Source organism: Myotis daubentonii, chromosome 8 (assembly GCF_963259705.1).
Source record: "Myotis daubentonii chromosome 8, mMyoDau2.1, whole genome shotgun sequence".
In the NCBI taxonomy this organism is placed as follows: Eukaryota; Metazoa; Chordata; class Mammalia; order Chiroptera; family Vespertilionidae; genus Myotis; species Myotis daubentonii.
In genome coordinates, this window is record NC_081847.1 from 46,030,308 (window position 1) to 46,055,032 (window position 24,725).

At 46.1% G+C, this 24,725-nt stretch overlaps 1 protein-coding gene across 3 annotated transcripts in view; it reads left to right on the forward strand.

The window, feature by feature from the left end:
* Positions 1 to 16,837, forward strand: part of PHLPP1 (PH domain and leucine rich repeat protein phosphatase 1) — a 209,048-nt gene extending 192,211 nt beyond the window's left edge. For all 3 annotated transcript variants that reach the window (XM_059706273.1, XM_059706272.1, XM_059706271.1), the window contains 4 exons: positions 6,021 to 6,125; positions 8,794 to 8,988; positions 11,703 to 11,931; positions 14,705 to 16,837. In XM_059706273.1, coding sequence (XP_059562256.1) covers positions 6,021 to 6,125; positions 8,794 to 8,988; positions 11,703 to 11,931; positions 14,705 to 15,856 — 1,681 coding nt within the window. In that variant the 3' untranslated portion in view covers positions 15,857 to 16,837. The remainder of the gene's footprint in view (positions 1 to 6,020; positions 6,126 to 8,793; positions 8,989 to 11,702; positions 11,932 to 14,704) is intronic.
* Positions 16,838 to 24,725: the final 7,888 nt, after the last annotated feature.

The window sequence follows — 24,725 nt, forward strand, 5'->3', positions numbered from 1 at the left end:
CCTAGAAAAATGCCTCAAAGGGTAGAAAAAAATGTTAAAATAGTGTTATTCTTGGGATAATAGGATTATGGGTGGTCTTAATTTTCTTCTTTAAACTTTTCTGAATTTTTGGACTTTTTTGCTATGTATCTTAAAATAACAGTCTTAGACAGTGACAGCTATCAGTCATTATGTATGCCTTATATGCTTAAACCCTGTTGTAACATCTGTTGCTGAAAGTCATCCTCTGTTATCTTAGGAAAAAACAAAAAAAAGGGTAGAATTTTGAAAGTAGAATTTTGTTCCACTAATCTATCCTAACCTTTAGTGCAGACTAAAATTTGAAAAGCATTTAAGGTGATTCCTAGATGCATTGGCCTAATCAATGCCTGTTTGTTGATATTTTAAGACCTGAATGAGCACATTGATTTCAATATATAATTGAAGAGTACTGCCTACGTAGTGTCCTCAGGAAGCCGCAGAGACCTAGACTCTCTCTACGTTCATTAAACAGTATGGGAAGCCTTGGCCCAAATCCCTCAGTCTGTCCAGACCTTGGTTTTCTCCTCTCTAGGATGGGGAGGATGGCCGACACGCTCTCCAAGGACTTCTCAGAATGAGAGTCCATATAATATGATATTTTGTATTAAAAATAATTGCATCAAAATTTGCTAATAACTGCAACTAGCTGTTTGGAGAAAAATAAAAGTTGAATTCTTATACCAAAATAAATTCCAGCTAAATTAAACCTATAAAATAAAATAATTTTTTGAAGTAAGAAGAAATTATATGAATATATTCACAAGCCAGAAAAGGACTTTTTAGCCAAAAAGGGGGGAGAGGGGGAACACAGGAAGAGAAATCTATAATATATGTAGATTGGATTTTATGTTTATGTTATGTATATCCTATATAATAAAAGCATAATATGCAAATCAACCAAACAGCAGAACAACCAGTCAGCAGGGGGCGGGGCCGGTGAGCAGGCAGCGCCAGGCCAGCCAAGGCGCATGCCAGCTGGCAGAGGGAGGGATTGGTGATGTGGGGTGGCAGCGACCAGCAGCAGCAGTGGAGGGGCAATGGGGGTCTGGTACCATCCCCTGATTGGCCCGTCCAGTTGCGTCCTGCAGAGGGAGGCTGGGCGACAGCAGCAGGGTGATGGGGGGAGTGCCATCTCCTAATCGGTAGGCCCGGTCGCCTCCCGCAAAGGGAGGCCAGACTGCCATCAGTAGGACATCCCCTGAGGACTCCAGGACTGTGAGAGGGCTGAGGGATCCCCCCTACCCCTGTGCATGAATTTTCGTACACTGGTCCTCTAGTTTATATATAATACTTTCTATGCATAAAAGGTTTAAATGTCTATTCTAAAAGCTATCGTGATTAAATCTAAAAGGAATGACAAACTAAGGACATTGGCAAAGAATTAATATTTAATAGAAAATGTTCTTATAAGTCAGTAAGAAAAGCACTAAAAAAAATAAGTGAAGGACATAAACGTTTAACAAAAGAAATACAGACAGTTACATGAAAAGATCATGTTCAACATTACTAGTACATCAAGGAAATATTAAATATTTAAAGGATAATGATTTTCTCCCTCTAATTGGTGCTTCATTGTGACTATAAATGGATATAACTTTTCCTAAAATCTCCTGGCCCTGTGTATCAAGCTTCTCAAAATATTCCCATACTGAGACCAAGGTTTTAATCTGGAAAAAAATTATTCTAACAAATAATCAGAAATGTGTTTATTTTTGGGTGCAGAATAGTCATCAAGATATTTCTAATTATATTTATCATCAATGTAAAATAATGAAAAATGTCCATGATTTAATCAGAAAAAAAGATGCAAAGCTATAGATAGGTAGGAATGTAGGTAGGTAGGTAGATAGGTAGATAGGTAGACAGACAGATGACATGCTATTATATATACACTAGAGGTCTGGTGTACGAATTCGTGCACGGGTGGGGTCCCTCAGCCTGGCTGGTGATTGGGGTCGATTGGGGCATCTCGCCCAGTCCCAATCGGGCCAATAGGGGCCAGCTCGCTGGTCAGGGGGCGGGACCACAGGAGGTTGGCCAGCTGCGGGAGGTTGGCTGTGGAAGCACACTGACCACCTGGCTGGCTGCGGGGAGGGACCACGGGAGGTTGGCCATGGGAGTGCACTGACCACCAGGAGGCAGCTCCTGCATTGAGCTTCTGCCCCCTGGTGGTCAATGTGCGTCATAGCTACTGGCCGGTCGTCTGGTCCTAACAGTTACTTAGGCTTTTATATATATATATATATATATATATATATATATATATATAGACTAGCGGCTCAGTGCACGAAATTTGTGCATGGGGGACAGAGGGTCCCCTTCAGCCCAGCCTGCACCCTCTCCAATCCGGGACCCCTTAGGGGATGTCTGACTGCTGGTTTGGGGGGTGGGGGTATCAGGCCTAAATTGGCAGTCGGACATCCCTCTCACAATCCTGGACCACTGGCTCCTAACTGCTCACCTGCCTGATTGCCCCCAACTGTCCCCCTTTGCCAGTCTAGTCGCCCCCAAATGCCCCCCTGGGCCGGCCTGGTCATCCTCAACTGCCCCTGCTTGTCAGCCTGGTCGCCCCTCACTGCCCCACCACCACCAGCCTGGTCACCCCCAACACCCATCCTGCCGGCCTGGTCGCCCCATGCAGCCTGCTGTTTAGTCATTTAGTCATCTCTCACTAACCCGCCTGCCGGCCTGGTCGTCCCACACAGCCTGCTGTTCAGTCATTTGGTTGTTCCTCACTAACCCCCAGCCAGCCTTTCACCCCACACAGCCTGTGGTTTGGTTGTCCGTCCAGTTGTTTCGGTCGTTGACGGCCCCTGGCTTTTTACATATTAGGATGAGAGAAAACCTACTTGTTAAAGTTCTCTACAATGAGCATGTCACTGGAGGGGCCATGTAGGGAAGCACATGTGTGCTCTAAGATTTAAAAATAATAAAATAAAAAAATAATAAAATATGGGCCTGACCTGTATGGCTCAGTGGTTGAGCGTCAACCTAAGAACCAGTGGGTCACAGTTCGATTCCCGGTCAGGGCACATGCCAGGGCTGTGTGCTCAATCCCTGGTGGGGAGTGTGCAGGAGGCAACAGATCAATGATTCTCTCATCATTGATGTTTCTATTTATCCCTCTCCCTTCCTCTCCAAAATAAATAAAAATATATTTTTAAAATATTCTAAACATCTAAGTTAAAGCAAAATAATAATCTTTTAAAAATCTATACTAATAAAAGGGTAATATGCTAATTAGACCGAACAACTTCCGGACAACTTTCCGGATGTCCTTTCGGACAAAGCCATGGTGGCAGGGCTGAGGCAGAGGTGGTTAGGGGTGATCAGGCCAGCAGGGGAGAGCAGTTAGGATGATCAGGCTGGCAGGGGAGAGCAGTTAGGAAGATCAGGCCGGCAGGCAGGTGAGCGGTTAGGAGCCAGCGGTCCCAGATTGCAAGAGGGATATCCGACTGCTGGTTTAGGCCCGATCCCTAAACTGGCAGTCGGACATTCCCTAAGGGGTCCCTAATTGGAAAGGGTGCAGGCTGGGCTGAGGGAAACACACCCCCCCCCCCCCGCACGAATTTCGTGCACAGGGCCACTAGTATTAAGTAAATAACAATGAAATCATAATACTCTTATGTAAAAACGTTACCTTCTCTAACAGCTAGAAGATGGTGGCCTTTTAGTAACTTGGGAGAGTCTCCATAACTAATGTATTACTTGTACTTTTAGTGGGTTGGCGTGTTTGTTCTACATGAGCCAGGGTGTGCCTCTGGTGACTCTCCTGTATGACTGCACTCCAGCTCCTAGTCTGTAGTCTCACACTCACTTAAAGATCTACGAGAGTCAACATTCAGGTCACTTCATACAGCTGCTCAGCCACACTGTGTTCAGCTAGGTGGAGAATGAGAAATCACTGCTCCCCGGGAAAGGATTATGGGGGAGTTTAAGGATTATGTATTCTTTAATAATCAGGCTAGGAAATGGAATTATTTCTTTGAAGGCTCTGTATTCCATCTGTAAAAAGTACAATGTCTTTAGAAATGAGCCTTCAGTTTTCCTCTAGAATTCAGAAAAGTAGCAGAGGTGTAGTGAGAGCCAACAGATAACTAAAAATTTTGGAGTCAAGTGTTTAGGTGCTATTTAAGTTAAGAGATTATACATACTGTTTAAGTAAGGGGGGATGGGTAATTTACAAGTAGGAAGGATTTATTTTGCCATGTGGCAACCAGCTTTTCAAAAACCTGCTTCACATCTGTGTGACTTCCTGTTTGGGGGCACTGACTGCTTTCAGTAGGCTGGTTATTAATAAACCCCACTTGAGAGTTTACCCTTTTAGTATTTCTGTGTGAGTCCTGTTGAACCAATTATGGCCTATTAGAGTGGAGGTGAGGGAACAGCTTGTCTCCCATTTAAGTATATGTAGTTAACATCTAATTTATTGAAATACTCATTTACTTTGTAATCTAACAATAGAGGAATATGCAAATTAGCTGGGACGCCATAAAGTCACGACCAAACAGCAGGGACCTGAGGCTGCAAGGCGCCTGGCAGGGCGAGGGACCTCAGGCTGTGCCCCCTGCCTAGCAGGGCTTGTTAGGCGACCTCATGCCATGCCCCATGCCTGGCAGGGCTTGACAGGAACCTCAGGCTGCACCCCCGCCCCAGCGCCAGGCTGGAGGTCCTCAGGCTGCGCCCCTCGCCCAGCAAGGTTTGACGGGGGATCTCAGGCCACACACAAGCCCGCCCAGTGGGGCTTGATAGAGACCTCAGGCCGTGCCCCTCGCCTGGTGGAACTTGACAGGGGATCTTAGGCCGTGGGCTCTGCCCGGCGGGGCTTGACAGGGAACCTCAGGCTGTACCCTCCACCCTGCCGCCAGGCTAGGGGACCTGAGGCTGCATCCCCACCTGGTGCTGGGCCAGGGGACTTGAGGCTGTACCCCCCTGCCTAGAGGGGCTTGACAAGATGGGGTTGGCCAGGTCTGGGTCTCACCCAATGGGGGTTGTGCTGGCCGGGTCTGGGTCTTCGGCGTTTTTGAAGTGCATGCGGGTGGTGGGCAGGGACTTGACTCTGAGTCCTGCAGCGTGCCCCAAACTCTGACAGGAGGGAGATTTTCATATACATTTAACTAATTTTCTTTCATCTCTGACACTTTTATTATAAAGAAAGGGCAAATAGCAATATTAAAATATTTCCTCTAATTCCCTTTTAATGTGTACAGATTTCGTGTACAGGGCCACTCGTTTTATTATATTAGTCTTAGTATGGATGGCTGTGCTAGTGAGGAAAGAATTGGAAGTTTCAGGGTATGGCAAGTCCTCAATAATCTTTGTGAAATATTTTAAGGCATGATGTGAGCAGAAATTGGTGTTGAGGATGAATGTTGCAGAATTCTCTCACATCATCCAAACACAATATAATTGTGACTTGGGTTTCCATCTTTTCAAATCTGGGTGTTCATGTTTAATATGATAGTTTAATTTCCTTTTCTCGCACGAAGGTTCAGAGCTGTTCTTTTTATTCCCAGGAGGGAGCAGCCACTTAATGCAGTGTATGCAACATTCTCTGATAATTGACATAAAATGCTGATAAAAACTAATTTTCATGCTCTGGATATTTAACCCTTTGTTTTTATTATGAATAGTAGCTGGTTCTTGTTGCTGACAAATATTTGAGACACTTTAGGCCCTGGCCAGGTAGCTCAGTTGCTTAGAGCACCTTTCCGATATGCCAAGATTGCGGACTTGATCCCCACTCAGGCCACATACAAGAGTCAACCAATGAAAGCATACAGATTTGAGGAACAACCAATCTCTCACTCTTGCTCTCTCACTCTATCTAAAAAAAAAATCAATAAATAAAATATTTAAAAATATATTTCAGACACTAAACACAGTAAGAAATGGTAAGTACAGAGTGCTTAGCAAGTGTTTTTCATTTCTCCCATAAAGGGAGCAACAAGCACATGTTTGGTTTTACTGGTTCCTTTCCCTTCTGTTTCTCTTGTTAGTAATATCCGCTGTTTCAAGATTGATCAGCCCTCGGCAGGAGATGCATCTGGAGCCCCAGCTGTGTGGAGCCATGGCTACACCGAAGCTTCAGGAGTAAAAAACAAGTGAGTGGGTGAAGCTTAGGAATGAAACCCTCCTGCTCCCCTTCCTTCTTTCATGCGGCAGAAAGAAATCCAGTGCCATCACACACTGGCCTCACGTGAGGTTTCTCTGAACATGTTTCCCCAACGTGAGAGCAGCTCCTGACTTACATTTGAACATTAAGCTAAGCCCTACTCAGCATCACATACTTTCTCTTTGTGAGAGATGTTGCTGGGATACAGTGTAACTGACACATTATATCTACGTGAGACTCCAGTGTTTAGAGAAGGCATAAGTATTGAAATGCATCTTTGCGCATTTTAAAAGCCCCTTTCTCTTTCTCTGAAGCCTGTTTTTCCAGCACAATGGATCGTGTTAAAGAAGTACCCTTGATTGTCCACATTTGATAACATTTATGTTATTGACCAGTGAGTGGTTCTGTTGAGCTATTTCTACCTTTGAAATGAGCTTGGCAGGAGTTTGATGTCTGTTTTCTATAATGTCAACTTCTTATCTTGCCATCAGGACGTGTCCATCTGAATTTCTTTTTCTTCCTTATTCTCACCAAGCTTCCCTGTTTTGTATGTAAATGTTGATTTTCCTGAGAATTGTAATCTAGCTCTTCAGGTTTGCTTGCTTTTTATTGAGAGGCGCTAATATAATAACTAGTACTAGAAAAGTAAAGAATCCTATAAATTAGAATAGTCACAATTTAATTAGCTGAGGTACAAGGACACAGCATATTGAGAGTATTGGAAGAACAGAAGTGGAGGATGATCCAATAGTAGCTAACATTAATAGTCAACCCTGGCTGCACATGCGAATCAATCAGATGACAAACTTTAAAAAAAAGTCTCCAACCAACAGCCCATTAAATCAGAATGCTTGAAAATTTCCCAGGTGATCCTAATGTGTACCCAGGTTTGATAACCATTGTATAGCGGAATACCTTCTGTGGAAAATAAAAGGTGGAATTGTGGTTGTTACTGACTGCTTTTCTTTGGAATGGAAAACAGAATCAGCTCAAGTTCTGGGTCTGACATACGGTCCTTTCCTCTTTAAGAATGTGATTTGGCATTGTGCTGGCAAAAGGAGAGGGGTTCTGACTTCAGCACCCTGTTCCATGTGCCCACAGTGGTGCCTGGGCTCTGGTGCATTGTTTCTGTGTGCTTTGCACTTATGTCACTGTGTTTGGGGAAGAGGAGAAGAAATTATACATTCTGTGGAGCACTTGAAGTTCCTTCTTAGAGATCTTTCTTTTTAAATTAAAAGACTTTACATCTTGCTTGCAAACACAGATATGTGAAACTGCTTTTGAATTCACAAACACCAATGTGAAATCCAAGATTGGTTTTTAAACATCTCTAGATATTAAAATGTATTATCCATTCATATATATTAATAAAGCAATGATCAGTTAATCTCCTTTTTACATAATCTCTCCTTCCACAATTACTTTTTTGAAAATTTTTATGTTAAAGTGTAACTAGTGTAGGTACAGAAAAGTACAAAAGTGATAAGTGTACAGCTCTAGGAATCATCCTAAAGTGAACCACCTGCAAATGACCACCTCGACCAACAACTGGACGGTCACCAGCACCTCAGAAGTTCCGCGTCGCCCGGCCCTCACTTATGTCCCTTCACCTTTTTACCTTTGGTTTTGCCAGTGGAAGCTTCTCGAGTGTTTTGTTTTAGATTTGTAGATAGAGGGTTATGTGAACAAGGAGCTTGCTGCTTGCTATCTTGAGGGGAGGTGAGAACTGTGGTTGTCTCTCCCTACTGGGTCACTGCAGATCCTCCAGGAAACCCAAGCTGGGAGCTTCAATTGGATAAGTTAGGTTCTTCCTCAAACTAAACAACAAATGGGAAACTTCAAAAAAGAAAAATTACTGTACTTTTTTAAAAACATCGTTTTCATTGCCCCCCCCCCCCATTTTGACTAGCAAGGAGAGCTTATAGAGGAAAGACAGAATTAGAAGATGATTTAATATATTATTGAGTTTTACTTTGCCTCTAATTGCCATATTACTTGGAATGACTTACTCTTCTGAATAAATGAAGGCAGGAGTCGGACAGTGCTGAGATTAGAGTTGGGCTACAGTCCCTGCATCGGGGCTCTGTGCTTATTTGCTGTATGACTTTGGGCAGTTACTCAACCTCTTTTTGGCTTAATTTCCTCACCTGTAAAATGGCACTAAAAATACTACCTGTGCTCATAGGGTTGATGTCAGGATGGCCTGAGTTACTTAGTGAAGGTCTCAGAATTTGAGACCATTCATATATTTTTATGTACTTTTCCTATGTTCATATTTCTTCAGTGTTTTGTTGTTACTCCATTTTTGCCTGATGTGGAATTTCTCTTAATAACTTTATGTGAATGAATATGATCATATGGATTTGTAATCATGTTATTTCTCATGTCTCTTATTCTCTTTTCACTACCATTTAAAATAATTCATCAGGAGATAAGGGTCCAGGAAGCCATGTGTGAAGCATGAGCATATATCAATCATTCTTCTTTGCTTACAGACATTAGTTGATAAAAATTAGCTGGGGTTCATTGACCTATTCTTAATCTGTATGGAGTCATGAAGAAAGAGACTGGGGTAGACAAGTCTGCTTGTTATAGAGTCGGGTTGGGCATGGAGAAGGAAAGATTGGACTTAGCACAAAAGCATTCTTGCCTTGCAGGTTGTGTGTGGCAGCCCTGTCGGTGAATAACTTCTGTGACAACCGGGAGGCTCTGTATGGTGTATTTGATGGAGACCGGAATGTGGAGGTGCCCTACCTTCTCCAGTGTACTATGAGTGACATTTTGGCGGAAGAGCTGCAGAAAACAAAAAATGAAGAAGAGTACATGGTCAATACATTCGTTGTCATGCAAAGGTAAAATTAAGAGTCTCTACTGTATGTTTTCTTGTTCTTTGAGTGTTTAGCCTCAGGTTAGAAAAAACATGTCCAGTAACCTCAAAGCACTGATGTTGAATATGGGAGTACAAGATGCATTCAGGTGCCCGACCAGTGTTTCTCAGTGGTTGATCATTGACCTATAAACCAGGAGGCCATGGTTTGATTCCCAGTCAGGGCACATGCCTGGGTTTCAGGCTCAATCCCCTGTGAGGGGCGTGCAAGAGGCAGCCAATCAATGATTCTCTCTCATCATTGATATTTCTCTCTCTCCCTCTCCCTTCCTCTTTGAAATCAATAAAACTATATATTTAAAAAGATGCATTCAGGCAATTTGGTTTTGCCCAAGCATCAGGAATGGACTGTGCTCCCCCTGAGACATATGGATGTTTCAACAACTTTGTAAGAGGTCACATCAATGACAGGAATTTAGTTTCTCTTAGAATGACCTCACAGGCATGCCATGATTCCAGGTTTTCACACTTGCTTACGACACATTTCCCACTTTCCCCAAGTCACGTGAGCTCCAGAGGCTCCTTAGACCTTTTGATGTGTGGACTTCTCTTTGAAAGGGACTGTTCCTGTCTCAGGTTGTTCACCTTTATGAAATACTATGACTGGTTCGAGACGGTGCAGTCCTTTGTAAACGAGATGTTCGAAATTTAGGCCAAAAGTTAAATCATTCTTCATATGTTGTTTTTCCCCCTTATTAAATGTTTAAGTCAGTGTTACTAGCAGAATCCTACTCCGGAGCTTATGGTCACCATAGAAATTTTAGAATAATTGTAACTCTTAGGGTTAAATGGTATAAGAATTCCTTCATTCAGAGGATTGCTCATTCTTTACTGGCTTTGTACATTGTAAAGACATTGCCTATCTATTAATATTGTACTCAAACACTTGCCTATGTGGGACCAGGAAGTGAAGAGTGCTCTAAAGGTCATGGGAACAATGACTATTATTTCTCTCCCTTGGTAATCTGCCAGAGGAAGCATCTTTGTAATAGGGGTAGAAAAAGTATCTGCTGAGGAATAGTGGGTTGGAGAAGGCTGTAGAGTTTCCCTAAGTCGTGAATAATTGTTTCCTCTTGAGGAACTCAGCAGAGGCAGCCCAGGGAGGCTCTTTGCTGCTACACTCACCTCTGTCTCTCAGATTTTTCATTGGGCATGTACAGTTAAATTCTGCTCATAACTAATACCAATGAGTCTTTCTTTGTACTAGTCGTTATTCCAAATACCTCAGTGCCATAAATTGTACCCAGTGGGATAGGTAGTATTACTGTTCTTATTTTACTGGCTGGAACTTAGGGGAAGAAAGGTGAAGTGCATTGCTCTAAAAGCTAGTAGAGGGTGCAGCCAGAATTCAACCTTGGGCAGTAAGACTCTAGAGAATGTTCTAACTACCAGGGACATATATCTACTTTTCTGTTTTTACCCCAGCTTGTTCTTGCAAAAAAGCAAATAGATAACATAGACGTACATGCACACCAACACCCCCCCACACACACACACACACATACTGTTCGCACACCCCTAAGAGTCTGCTTGTTATAGACCCTCCACCACTGAATAAGAATTAAAAATGTAAGAACCTTGAACTTGGGTTACCAGCTGTACTTCCCACAGATGCCACCCTATTTCTGGCCTTGCTCAGATCAATCATGTGCCTTTGAAAGTATGAAAGTAGTGCTGCATTGGCAGGGCCTAGTGCCAAATCTGCCGTGGATATCCAGGACTTGGGGTTTGAGACCCAAACCACTGGCCCACCTTTAGGGTCATTCGTAGGCCTCTCATTTTCCCTGTTTGTTAATAGGATTTGGGCTGTGTGGCCTTTTCAGTTCTTGGGAGAATTGTTGTTCTTTGTGTGTAACAAGCTAGTGCGTGCTTGTAGGCAGCCCTGGCTTCCGTGGCTAGTGTTGCCACTTGCTAACCCAGAGGAGAAGGAGCTGGTGGTACCTGAGGATCTGCCCTTGTAAACAGGCATCAGTGGGGCCTGGGTGGCACCGCCATCTATGGGGCTCGAAACAGGAGTTCAAGACCCCTTGATTGTTGGGACTTGATGCTTTGCATAAGTCAGTGGATTGATGGTCAAGAATAAAAGTGCTGTGGAGCCTAATTACTAGAAAGTACTTTCTGTGAATGTTCTAGAATTGGCAGCAAGTCTACACCATCTAGAGCAAGAACATGGACGGCCCAATATGTCAGAGCTCCTCCAAGTAAACATCTGTATTGCAGGGGGAGAAGGTGGTCAGGTGCTTTTGAGGTTTTTGTGTCAGTGGGTGTGGTGTTTGCACTTGCTCCTATTGAAGTGGTCCCTGCAGAGTTCCCCTCCTGTGAGCAGAGGGGGTTTAGAGAGGGGTGGGAGGGTTTTCAGTGGTCATTGGCCGCTATCTCTGGAGTGTGCTGACATGGGGGTAGCAGACTGGACACAGCCACACAAGGGCCCTTTACTTGCACATTAGCTTTGGGGCTTTAGTGCAAAGGGACGCTTTGCCCCAGTTGTGAGCAGACCCCTCTATGTGAGTGTGTATGCCGACTCCACAGGCTCTTTTCCTCTGAGGAGTTGGGCGGTGCCTGCTTTGGTGAGAGCCTGACTTGAGCCCCCAGGTTCTGTTTCCTCCTTGCCCTGTTGAATTAGCAAGATTGACACAGACAGGCTGTGTTGGGTTTTTACGCCCTCTTTTTGGATTCCAGGAAACTTGGAACTGCTGGCCAGAAACTTGGAGGTGCTGCTGTCCTTTGTCACATCAAGCATGACCCTGTGGACCCAGGAGGATCCTTCACCTTGACCTCTGCCAATGTGGGCAAGTGCCAGACGGTCCTCTGTCGGAACGGGAAGCCGCTGCCTCTGTCCAGGTCATATGTCATGAGCTGTGAGGAAGAGCTGAGGAGAATTAAGCAGCACAAGGCCATTATCACGGAGGTGAGGAGAGAGCCACTTTCCTCGGGTGGTGGGAAGACAGGGCCGGGGTCTGCAGAAGCCAATCCCGAAACCCTGGTGTCACATAGCAAGTTCTTTTGTAGGATAGGTGTGAAGACATTATCCTGTATAGAATAATAAACCGTTTATTGTTGGCCTCTGTGTCGGGCTGTGCCAGGTGCTCCGTGGCGCTGTCCCATCTGGTCCTCATGGGAGATACTGGTTTGCTTGGTGTTGAGGGCTCCACCCCTGAGATCACACTGTTGGTATCCCTGTCCTCGCTTTGGGGCTGGTGGCGGTGACCTTCAGACCTTCATCAAAGCCTCGGTTTCCTCATCTGTAAAGTGGGAACAGTAGTATATCTGTCCTGTAGGCTACTGTATCTGTGGAAATGAACTCACTGGTACTTTGGGTCATACCTCCTGTTCCATCTGAGGAAGGCAGTGAGTGCTTTTCAGCCAGGGACTTTTTTTCCCCAATGGGACATTTCGCAATGCCTGGACACATTTTTGTTGTCACAACTGAGTCAGAGAGTGCTTTGGGCAAGTAGAGGCAGGGATGCTGCTAAACATTCTACAGTATACAAGGCAGCACTGCAACAAAGAATTGCTTGGCCCAACATGTCAGTAGTACCCCTGTTGAGAAAGGTTAACATAAGTCAGGCTGCATTATAGCAAGATTTGTTACCGCACAACTTCCACATGGGCATTAGCAGCCCAGCTCCACTCACCCACTCATCATAACAGTATTATCACCTGGTGGGCCTGACATATGACGGGGATACAGACGTGACCCTGCAGATACCCATCTGCCACAGGAGGTGTCCAGTCTGTATTGTTGAAAAACCCACAGGCCTTGTTTAACCGGGTAGACAATTCAGTAGAGATGAGTCTGTTGGGTCCGGACAGGCTCTGATAAGAACCATGAGGAAGATAGAAAAGATTTGGGATCCACTGTTAGACTCTAGAAATGAGTCTGTGGGTTGGTTTTAGTTTCCTGTCTGCCTGTCTGGGAGCAGAGAGAATTAAAGTAGTTCATAGACACTCTCTCAGGCAGCAGAGACAGTCTAAGATGGGACAGATGTAATTGAATTAAACACTCTACATTACACCATGCAAAGATTAACAATTTCTGCTGCATAAATGCTCCGTAGTTTGTGCTTCAGAACTTTTATTTTCCCTGCCTCTTCTCACTTTTTAAAAAAGATACATATATTTTTTTATTGCTGATAGTATTACAGATGCCTCCCATTTTCCCACCCTTCTCCTCCCAGCCCCTACTCACCCCGCATCCCCCAGGTCTTCACCACCCTATTTCCTCCTCACTTTTGTCTGCATTGCTGATTTTGTTACTTCTCTACCTTGAGGCACACTCACCAAACACACACATGCACACACAGGCGCACACAGACACAAGACCATTGGTCCTGATGGGGGCAAGATCTAAAGCAGGGGTCCTCAAACTTTTTAAACAGGGGGCCAGTTCACTGTCCCTCAGACCGTTGGAGGGCCGGACTATAGTTTAAAAAAACAAACTATGAACAAATTCCTATGCACACGGCACATATCTTATTTTGAAGTAAAAAAAAACAAAACGGGAACAAATACAATATTTGTATTTGCATGTGGCCCGCGGGCCGTATTTTGAGGACCCCTGATCTAAAGGATTGGGCAGAACAGCAAGGGTGATTTCTGGCCAATTCCACACTTCAGGGAGCAAAGAATTATATCAATAGAGGCGAGGGAGCTGAAAATTGTGCTTGAAGCCTCATTTTGGTAATTTTCCTTCTAAGAACTCTGCCTGCTCATGAGAGTATCGTGGTGGGATTGTGTGTGGAGTCGCAGAAGGCACCCCTAGAACACCAATCAAACACCTCACAAATCCCACACAAAGGAAGGAGGTAGGGTTGGGAAGGAAACGGCCGTTCTTTGGAAGAAACAGCAGCTTTCGGGGACCATCTCTGCTCCCTGGTCCTAGACGCACACACTGCTGAAGTTGTATTTGTCATCATGAAGCTTCCCTGGCAACGTTAAAAATAGGGTCATGGAGAGGCACCCTGTGGACCTGAGACCCTCCAACGTTAATAAAGAACTAAGTTGTGCCCCGGGGTCACCCCTTCCTCCCCTCTAGTTTCAGAGTAAAGGTCTTTAACCGGCAAATGGTCTGACACTTTGGCTCATGATTTAAATGGCATGAACCCAGGTGATCTGACGCCGAGGGACTGTCTTCTCCCTTTGCCTTCAGCAGAGTGAGTTCTCGGAAGTGATGGGAACTGGCCCCTCTCCCTCGGCATCTGCCTCTCTCCGGTGTGGGCATTCCGACCTAGTGAGGCACACCGAGATTCTCCCCCCAGTTGTTTTTTTACCTTCGTAAGTGTAAAGCAGTGTCTCCTGGGGCCCTGTGGTTGCTGGACTGCTGGAGAGGAATGTAGGGCGTGGGGCATTATTTTGACCAGACCTGCTGTGTCTGCTCAGGACTGGCTTGTTTCAGAAAGCCCTTTCCTGTGGCTACAGAAGCATCCCAAGGTGCTGTGACAGGCTAGATCGCGGTTTGCTAGAACCCAGTGTGAACGTGGTCCCTCTTGCCCCTCCTGTTTCTGCCCTGCCCAGGCCACTGCCCTGGTTTCTGATGAGAGATGGATACTGGCCACTCATCATAGGGAGAGCAGTCCTTCCCTTGGGTACACAGTGCTCTCTCTGGGGTCTCCAGGCAGGAGACCCAGGGAAGTTGCCACGTGGGCTCCGTGTTAATGTCTGCTTGGAAACCCTTCTTCCAGGACGGCAAGGTGAACGGAGTGACCGAGTCCACGCGCATCCTGGGCTACACCTTCCTCCACCCCAGCGTGGTGCCGCGGCCCCACGTGCAGTCCGTGGCCCTGACGCCCCAGGACGAGTTCTTCATCCTGGGCAGCAAGGGGCTATGGGACAGCCTGTCCATCGAGGAGGCCGTGGGGGCCGTGCGCAACGTGCCCGATGCCCTGGCTGCCGCCAAGAAGCTGTGCACCCTGGCCCAGAGCTACGGCTGCCGCGACAGCCTCAGCGCCGTGGTGGTGCAGCTCAGCGTCACTGAGGACAGCTTCTGCTGCTGCGACCTGGGCGCGGGCGGAGCCGGCCCACCGCCCAGCCCGGGCATCTTCCCGCCCTCGGTCAGCATGGTGATCAAGGACCGGCCGTCGGACGGACTGGGCGTGCCATCGTCCAGCAGCGGCATGGCCTCCGAGATCAGCAGTGAGCTGTCCACCTCCGAGATGAGCAGCGAGGTGGGCTCCACAGCCTCGGACGAGCCCCCGCCCGGGGCCTTGAGCGAGAGCGGCCCCGCCTACCCCGGCGAGCAGCGCTGCCTGCTGCACCCCGCCTGCCTGTCCAGCGCCTTCCAGCGCCAACTGTCCAGCGCCACCTTCTCCAGCGCCTTCTCTGACAATGGTCTGGACAGCGACGACGAAGAGCCCATCGAGGGCGTCTTCAGCAACGGCAGCCGGGTGGAGGTGGAGGTGGACATCCACTGCGGTCGCGCCAAGGACAGGGACAAGCAGCAGCACCTGCTGCAGGTGCCAGCCGAGGCCAGTGACGAGGGCATCGTCATCAGCGCCAACGAGGACGAGCCTGGGCTGCCCAGGAAGGCGGACTTTGCCAGCATGGGGACCATTGGGCGCCGGAGGGCTAACGGCTCCGTGGCGCCCCAGGAAAGGAGCCACAACGTGATAGAAGTGGCCACGGAAGCGCCTCTCCGCAAGCCTGGAGGCTACTTTGCGGCCCCGGCCCAGCCAGATCCCGAGGATCAGTTCATCATACCGCCCGAGCTGGAGGAGGAGGTCAAGGAGATCATGAAGCACCACCAGCAGCAGCAGCCGCCCGCGCAGCTCCCCCTGCAGCCGCCGCGGCAGTGCCTGGCCGACCCGCTGCCGGACTACTGCGACACACCGCTATGACCCGCCGGCGCCGCTTAATAAACTAACCAAGAAAGACGGAGTTGCAAGAGTCTCCCAGGCTCGCATTAAACCAGGGGTTTACTCCACGCCCTTCTCCCAGACTCTCTCCCAACCTGTCTTTGCAGCTAGTCTGTAGGTTCTTCCTGTTGGTGATTTTTAAAATAATTACCACTTTTCTTCTAGTGATGCTTTACCAATATGATTTAAATTTGTTAACTTCTTTTCCTAACATATCAGATGTGTAAAGACAAAGAACAAAAGGTTTAATATATTACAGAGAAACAGTTAATGATAATGTAATATTTTTTAAAATGGCTTTTTATTGTTTTGTTTGTTTGGAAGGCAGGGCAGGTTGCCAGTGCTCAATGATTTAATAATATTGTAATTCTGGGGGGAAAGGCTTTTTTTTTTTTTTTGTCTTGAAAATGATAGACATTTGTAGAATATGGAGACTAACTCCTAGGAGTTGCTTTACTCTGTCAGGTGACTTAGTCACTGGGATTCACTAATTTTCTCTGAGAGAACAGTTGATTGAGAAATTTCTATTGTAAATAGCTCCGTGTTGTATAGTGATGCTTCAAGATGTTTTGTAGTTTTGGCATAAGGACACAGCCTAAACAACTGACTTTTCCCTCCCTCCCCTTCTGAGGAGCCTTCCCGCCCACACTCACCTCCTAATCCACATTAGTTCATTCGATGATGAGGCTGAGCAACGAAGAGCATTTCCATTCAAACAAGGTGCCTCTTAGGCCACTGGAAAGGAGCCTGCACCCAGGGGCCTCTGAGCCTTTCCCGTCCGCTCTTGCCTACCCAGCCTCTTCACTTTGCAGGCACTTTCTAATTGTGTTCCTTTCTGCTGCCACAGTCAGCATGATTGTAGAGTCCAGTTAGACCATTGACATACCAGCAGTTACATTAAAGCCGAATGCACAGATGAACATGTCATAATTTTTGTTATAATAAATGCAAAATTTACAAGTATTGCACTCATCTGCTTTTGTCTCAGCAGCCAGATGTGTCTTGCAGACAGTCATAATAGCTTGGATTTGGAGTTACCAGATATTTCTGCCTTTGGGGTTTTGTTTGTTTTTTGGAAGGGAAAAACACCCAACGGGACATGGACCTTGTGACTAACAACAGAAATAGTTGATCTTGCAGCCCTTCTATTTCTTGTTATTACGAAGGCTAGGTGTTATAAAAGAAGTAGATCGAGGTTGCATAGAGGATATCCCTGGAAAACCTCCCACAAAGCCACACCCATTTTCAATTCTTTCAGGGGCCCTTAAGCATAAGAACAGGTTAATATACCTTTATTTGAATAGTGAAAATCAGAAGCTGGTGGGCTCACTCTCTAGCACTAGGACAAATCACCTGAGTGAAGTAGAGTCCAGTGGGAAATCCAGTATTCCTAGCTGACCACTGGCCCCATTTACAGACTGTAGCCCCCACCCCTGCACCTTGTGGACCACGTGTTGGTCTTCTCTGTCTCACGTGAACCAGCTTCCCAGAGGTTCCTTCTTCAGTTCTGCCCTTAAGTGAAACCTGGATAGTTTAGTAACAGGACAATTAGTATTTCTCAACTTGTGGACTTGGTGGTGGGCTGTCTGTCCCTTTGCTTGGTGATCAGATCTGTGACCTGGCCGTGTCTTGGTACTGTCCATACTTTATTACGTGTCAGGATACGTGCATGTCATGCTCTTTGAAAACTGCTAAGGCCATGAAAGAAGGTAATTTCATCCCAGTAAGGGACAGTGACCAATGGACTAGACTGTAAACGGTTCAGGCCCAGGCTGAGCTCTTTGCTCTTCTAGACTGTCAGCCAAACCGTCTTAGGCTGGCCGTTACCTGCACCTTGCCTTCCTCGGTCTTTGCCCTGCTCCAGGCGGATAGGAGCAGGCTTGGGAGGCGCTGAGTTTCATACCGGTGAAGACCTGGGCTGGTGTCTGAGATCCACAGTTCTGAAACCCCCTTTGCCCAGGTTCATTGTTGCCTTAGGTGACCCAGACCATCTGTGGATTTCTCTGCAACTCCCTTCCAGAGGGGTCAGCATTTGCTGCCCTGATTGTGCTCAACTGAGGCAGCAGCAAATGGGACCATCAGGTGTCCTGTGGAGACCCCCCTCATTTCCTACTTTCTGGGCTGACATGGAAGACGGGGCACAGCTTGTGCTGGTTTTTCCCACAGCCCACCAGTTCAGTCGGTGCTTGCTTCTGTTTATTGTATCATTAAGTCACAGTAAGCACAACTACATGTAATGTACTGTGGAGGTAAAGGACAAAACTTTGCCCTTTGGAGCTTGGAGTAAATAGGCATGTGGATGAAGAGACAACAGGAGCCTGTTAAGTGGCCAAAGAGTCAGAGCCATACTAATAGTCTCCTTGCTCTTGCCTGGGAGCCTCCCAGGCATTTTCTGACAAAGAGTTTCTTTTCACTTCTCATCACGGTGGCATCTGATAATACATATAAACTGTGAAGTACTTACTACTTAAAGGTCCCCAAAGCCAAGGAATCTCCAGAGTGAATATGAGGCAGAAGGGCATCTCTGCCTGCTGGGAGGAGAAGGAAGAGGTTGGAGCAGAAGCTTTTAGAAGCTCTGAGAAGGTTTGCAGCTTTGCTAGTAGACTCAGCCCCAATTGAAGAACCTAGAAGTTCTTAGGTGTCACATCAACCATGTGTGTCCACAGAATTGTAACTTTGAAGAGGGCACTAGGATCAGCCTGGGAGCCAGGACTCCCAACCTGTCTGAAGTCTATAGTCTGGTCTTCAATCCCCTGGTTTCTCTCAACTGCTTTTGTCACAGCACCACCTGCTGGTGAAGTTAGACTGTGGATGGAAATGGCCTTAATGCTTGTTCCTTCTTCATCCTCCAGGCTTCCAGAAGGAACATTTATGTTACTTACTTTCCTAGACACATGAAAGCAAATCCAGCACTATTAAGGAGGTAGAAAATTCTAATTAAACTATTGTTTTTGCACCTGTGGAAGTCTGCTTTGTTAGGCGGAACAATGGATGACCACTGTTTCCCCATGGGAAATTGACATGCAAACATGTAAAGAGGTGTAACTAGCATCATAGCATTGACCTGGGAGTCAGTATCCCCAACATTCATCCAATTCCCCATGCCCCAGGGTGAGAAATACATAAAAATCCGTAATGTGCTGGCACTGCCCAGTGAACATTTCCTGTTTGGTCATGTGACTCCCATGCAGACACTCATAGGCATTGTGAATTATTCCCAACCACCAGGAGATAGAATTCTTGTGAAGTGTGGGGGTTGTGGTATCTACCCTACCTACCTCCCCAGTGATAAACCAGGTCATGCCTTGGAGGTAATCTGTGGATAACAAAGCCTTACTTAAGTGGAAGTCTTTTTGTCATTGTTGTAAGTGAAGCATTAAGGATGGCTAGAAAGAAAATAACTGGGAACACAACAAAAGTACCTTTTTAAATTAAAAACTCTTAGAGAAATAGCTATTGAATTCTTATGAGAGAGAGAGAGAGAGAGACAGTAATAGTAGAGAAAATAGCTTTTTCCCATTTCTTGCCATTGAGTTTTATTTTTCAATTCAGCCCCAACATAGCTTTTGTGCAAATGGATCTCTGCAAACTTTGTTCTCTTTCACTATTGTCATTCATTTGAAAGATGACTTTAAAGTTTTTTTATTCCCCACCACCAAAATACCAAAGTTGCAACCAAGGCCTTAATTTGGAAAGCCCAAGTCCTGATCACTAAATGAAAGGTCCTGAGGGTGACGGGGGATGGGGAAGAACCCTACATATTATCCCCTGCCTTCTAGAAAACTAAGGTTGAACCCTTGACAGGAGGAGATGGGCAATGGATCCCCGAGAATGCCTTCCATCTTCGGGGCTGTGTCATAAAAATAATGCCGTTTCCCTGCCCTGAATTGAAGTGCCCAAAACAAGCACTGCTTTTGTTGGGCTCCGGTTCATTAGTGCCTTCCTTTTATTCCAGACTAGAAACACAATGTTCTATCCTGTTCAAAGGGGGAACAGCAAAACACTTGGAGAATTTTCTCCCATCTGCTTATGACTATAACTCCTCCATTATCATACCTCTCTTTCTCTAAAGACGTGGCAGTAAAACATTTCAAACTGAAAATTCAAGTACTTTCTACTCATTATGATTTCTTAGATCTTAGTCTAATGGACTTGTACTTTCCCCTAATTACTAATCTTATCTATTGAAAGCATTGAAATAGCAACTAAGGTAAATTTTCCAAATGTTGCACCTCCAGATGTTGACTTTTCTTGCGCTCACTTGGAGGTCATTTGCTTTTCTGAGTCTTAAGAAAACTTCCACAATTAGCATATGGAGGTTCTTAAATCACTAGAAATTGCCCTGCAAGCCAGGGATAGATCATGCACACGAAAAATTTTGTTTTATGATCTATAACATATTTTTTAAGAACTACTTGAATATTCCTTTTCCTAGAACATGTCAGTGGGTTAAAAAGAGCTCATTGGAATGTGTGTCACGTTCCTGCCTCCCTAAGCACAACCAGCCATACCTTTTCCTTAGGAGCAGTGACACTGAAACCACCATCTCTCACAGGTAAACCCATTAGGATGTTTTTTCCTAGAAACTTTATTAGGCATGCATTACAATGCTGCCTGCATATCATTTGCATATAATTTTTACATCAACATTCTATGACGACTCCACTCTTCAAACACTCTAGGATATTACTTGAATTGCATTGTATTGGGTTTTGTCCTATTCTTTCTCCATCACTCGAAGGGATGAGCTGGTGGGCAACGGGCGGGAACGGTGAACCTACCAGTGTTACCGGAGCACTCTGCCTTTGCTGCCCCCTCAATCTAGGCTGAGCATCAGAGGGTGGAAATGACCTCGAGAGGTTACCGAGTGCCTGCTTCTAGATGGAATCCAAGCTGTATCGCTCTGCTGAGTGGTTTTTTGTTTCTTCCTCCTGGAGCTCCAAAAATAGAGGCTCCTTAACTTCCTTCATAAACCGCCCAGCACCTGCATGAACAAGTTGAGTATCCACTCTGTGCAGAAGTGCTGGGGTGGGCAGAGTGCAGTGAGATGAATAAAAAAACATGTGACAATCCACCATGGAGACACATATAACTAAGAATGCAGGGGGCTGGGGGAAGGCTCAGGATGTAGACTTGCACCCAGCCTGAGATGGCCAATGGGCCAACCCCAAGTTCAGAATTCTCTAACTCCCAGCCCTGTGTGTGGTCATTGAGAATCAGTGTTGTGTGAAGTTCTTCCTGTCACCCAGTGGCCTTCAAATTTGTCTATGACTTCCTGAGGGACAACACCGGCTTCCCACCTCCAATGAAGACTGGCTTCCCCCCTCCCATGTTGACCACTCCCCGCTGCCTCCTGGACACCTCCCTCCCAGGACTCCTGCAAGCCTGACGCTGGCAGAACCTGTCATCTGTCACCAAGTCCTGTCAGTTCTGCTTCCTGAACCTTCCTAATGGAGGAGAGAGACAATGAATAGACATTTTTTTAGATGAACATGATTACTTCAGAAAATAGAAGGAGGGTTATGGGATCAAGAGTGATATTTAAGAAGACAGATCCTAGAGCAGCCGTGGGCAAACTACGGCCCGCGGGCCGGATCTGGCCCATTTGAAATGAATAAAGCTAAAAAAAAAAAAAAAGACCATACCCTTTTATGTAATGATGTTTACTTTGAATTTATATTAGTTCACACAAACACTCCATCCATGCTTTTGTTCCAGCCCTCCGGTCCAGTTTAAGAACCCATTGTGGCCCTCGAGTCAAAAAGTTTGCCTAGAGGAAGAGAATCTCAAGCAGAGGACCTGCAAGCGCACAGCCCCCCCAAGGGAGGGGATACGGGGGAGGGGGGAGGGGGACATCCCTCCTCTTGCCCCTGGTTCTGAGCCAATGAGGAAATAAGACAGAGACTAGCAGCAGGGGCCGAAAAGTCACCTTTATAACTTAAAGCTGACAGGGGAGAATGGTAAGTGGGCTTCCCATTATTGAACCCCATCATCAGCCAGACTCGCCCTGCAGCAAGCGCCTGAGGTAGACCTCCTTGCTCTGGAGCAGAGAGCACTCCCTGAAGGTGCAGCTGAAAATGGGTTTCCGAGAGAAAGGGGAGGTGCAAGGCTATGCAAGTGTATCTTTTCTCTCCCAGGGGCGGGTCCACAGCTGGAAGGACATCCTCCCGCTGCAAGCTTGGCCAGCTCACAGAGGTCTGTGTGGTGAGAGCTCAGTGACCCCCGACAAGAGGGTGTGAAATGATGCCACAGATGTAGACCAAGGCCAGCTGGCACAGGCTGGGGCAAGGCAGGTGCTTACTAAATGGTTTTTCATGTTTCCTCTCCCCTCTGAGTCCCCTAGCCCCTGAACACACAGCTCTGTGGCTCTCACCATGACATCTGTGTCCTGTTCATTCATTTGGGGGGTGAGAGGTGGGCCTGATTGTAATCATACAATAAATGCACCACAAATATCTACCCAACAATGTATGCAAACACCAATCCAGCCCGATTTCAAATATTTGGAAACCCTGTCTCCGTAAGTCCTTTCACACTTGTCAAACTTGGTGTCCAGGTTTTTTTATTCGGAGTTTATGACTGTGACAGAGATTGGAGGAATTGTCTGTGCCTGAGGTAGGACTGGCTAGGTGACTTTTGAGCAGCATATGGACTCCTGTGTTTAATGTTCAGGTAGTCACTCTCCCCCAAGCTCCTAAGACTAAGGACTGTCAGCAGGGGTGGGAAGTGGTTCTTACTGGGTAAGATTATCATTGACACCTTCCAAGAGACTAACCATGGATTGGCCATGCCCTGTGTCAGTCATTGTCAGCTCATCCTATGAGGTGTGTGCATCTTCCACTTCCTGACCTGGACAAGGGAAAAAGGTTTTGAAGACAGGACTGAAATCAAGGCTTCCTCAGGGAGTCTTTTGACATGTGAACTCATTTATTTATTTCCTTCCCCTCTTTCCATTTTGCAGTGGTTTTCCCAGCGAGATTAGTACAAGAAATTTAAGCCAGCCATGTGCTAACTGATGTGCAGTTCTCTCTGACAGAGTAATAACCAGAGCTATTCGTTTTCAAATGTCTCATATTCAACAAAATATCATTTTCCTCCCTGGAGTGATTAATAGGACTTGTTTTAATTCAGTTATTGGCAGTGGCTGAAAGACAGCATGGAGAACTCTGGTGTCATATGTCTGCAGAGACGACCTTCCCTCTGTGTGCAAATTACCTTCCCTTGCTGTTTGAGTCCTGCTGTTGAACGCCATACAACATGGGAACAGGTAGGAGACTGAGTCATTTCCAGGTGTTTAGGTAGACTAAAAATTGGTTGCATATTCACAATTTCCTCTGCCTCAACTTAATAAAGGTAGTTATTTGGAGCTGTGGAAAATATCCTATTAAACTAGCCCACCTTGTACTCCAGGATACGCTAATTACTGTGAATGACTTTGACTGTGGTTAGGCACTTCAGGCATCCCTCTTTCAAATCGTGTATGAGGCCCAGCCGGCATGGCTCAGTGGTTGAGCATTGACCTATGAACTAGGAGGTCACAGTTCGATTCCCAGTCAGGGCATATGCCTGGATGCAGTCTTGATCCTCAGTGTGAGGCGTGCAGGAGGCAGCTGATCAATGATTTCTTCTCATCATTGATAGTTCTCTCTCTCTTCTTCTCTGAAATCAATAAAAATACATATTTTTTAAAAATTGAGTATGGGCCCCAGGACAGGCCATCATTTCATGGACTCCATGATCAATGAGTATCAAGTACATGTGGGGGAGGAAGAGACTTTTCTCTACCTTCAAAGTGCCTTTGGCTGGTCTCATCATCACATCTGCAGGAGACTGATTGACAAGAGACTATAGCCAAATTCAGTTACACACGATGATAGCAGGTGTTTAGTAAGTAAAACTTTGCCCTGCCATAGAGTTAAGTCCAAAAAGGTTATCTCTGATGATTCTTATTATAGGTAAGACCCCTAATTCAAGTTCTTCTAGGTAGTTGTGTGGGGGTTGTGGGTGGTTTCTTTTGAGCCCATGAGGTCTCCGTTGCCTTTAACTCAAAATCATCTGCATAGCACAGGGTACATCTTGGGTGACTCATTCTTTTTTTTTTTTAATATATTTTTTATTGATTTTTTACAGAGAGGAAGGGAGAGAGATAGAGAGTTAGAAACATCGATCAGCTGCCTCCTGCACATCTCCTACTGGGGATGTGACCGCAACCCAGGTACATGCCCTTGACCGGAATCGAACCTGGGACCTTTCAATCTGCAGGCCGACGCTCTATCCACTGAGCCAAACCGGTTTCGGCAGGGTGACTCATTCTGATCCTCCCCAGAAATATCCAACAAGTGGAAAATGCGGTCCAGATAAGTAGCTGAGTTATGCTTTGACTGAATCTGTGCCGTTGTCTCTGTTGTGGCCAGGCTCCGGGAGCTCGCTGCTTTCATCTCATTCTTCACGGAGCCAAAGACAAATTGGAACAGGCACCCTACAGGGGTTTTCTCTGCCAGGAGGACTCTTCTCAGCAAATGAAATGGACGTGTCCTGATGGAATGAATTTCCACAAAGACCTGCTGCAGGACCCCAGGGGAAGGTGAGTGGACAAAGCTGGCGCCACCACACAGAGCCTCATGTGAAGGCCCGTGCTGGCCCCTGCTGGCCCGGGAGGAGTGGAGAACACTGTGGTCTCCCGGGTCCTGTGTTCAGCCCATAGGCCACACCACAGGAGCCATAGGGCGTGGAAGGAGAACATCAGACTTCCCTTTACTTTTGTCTGCATTCTGAAAGTTCTAAGAGTTAGCATTTATATGCGCACTGCTTTGAGTGAGAGTTCAGACGAGGCCCTGAATGCTCACCTCTA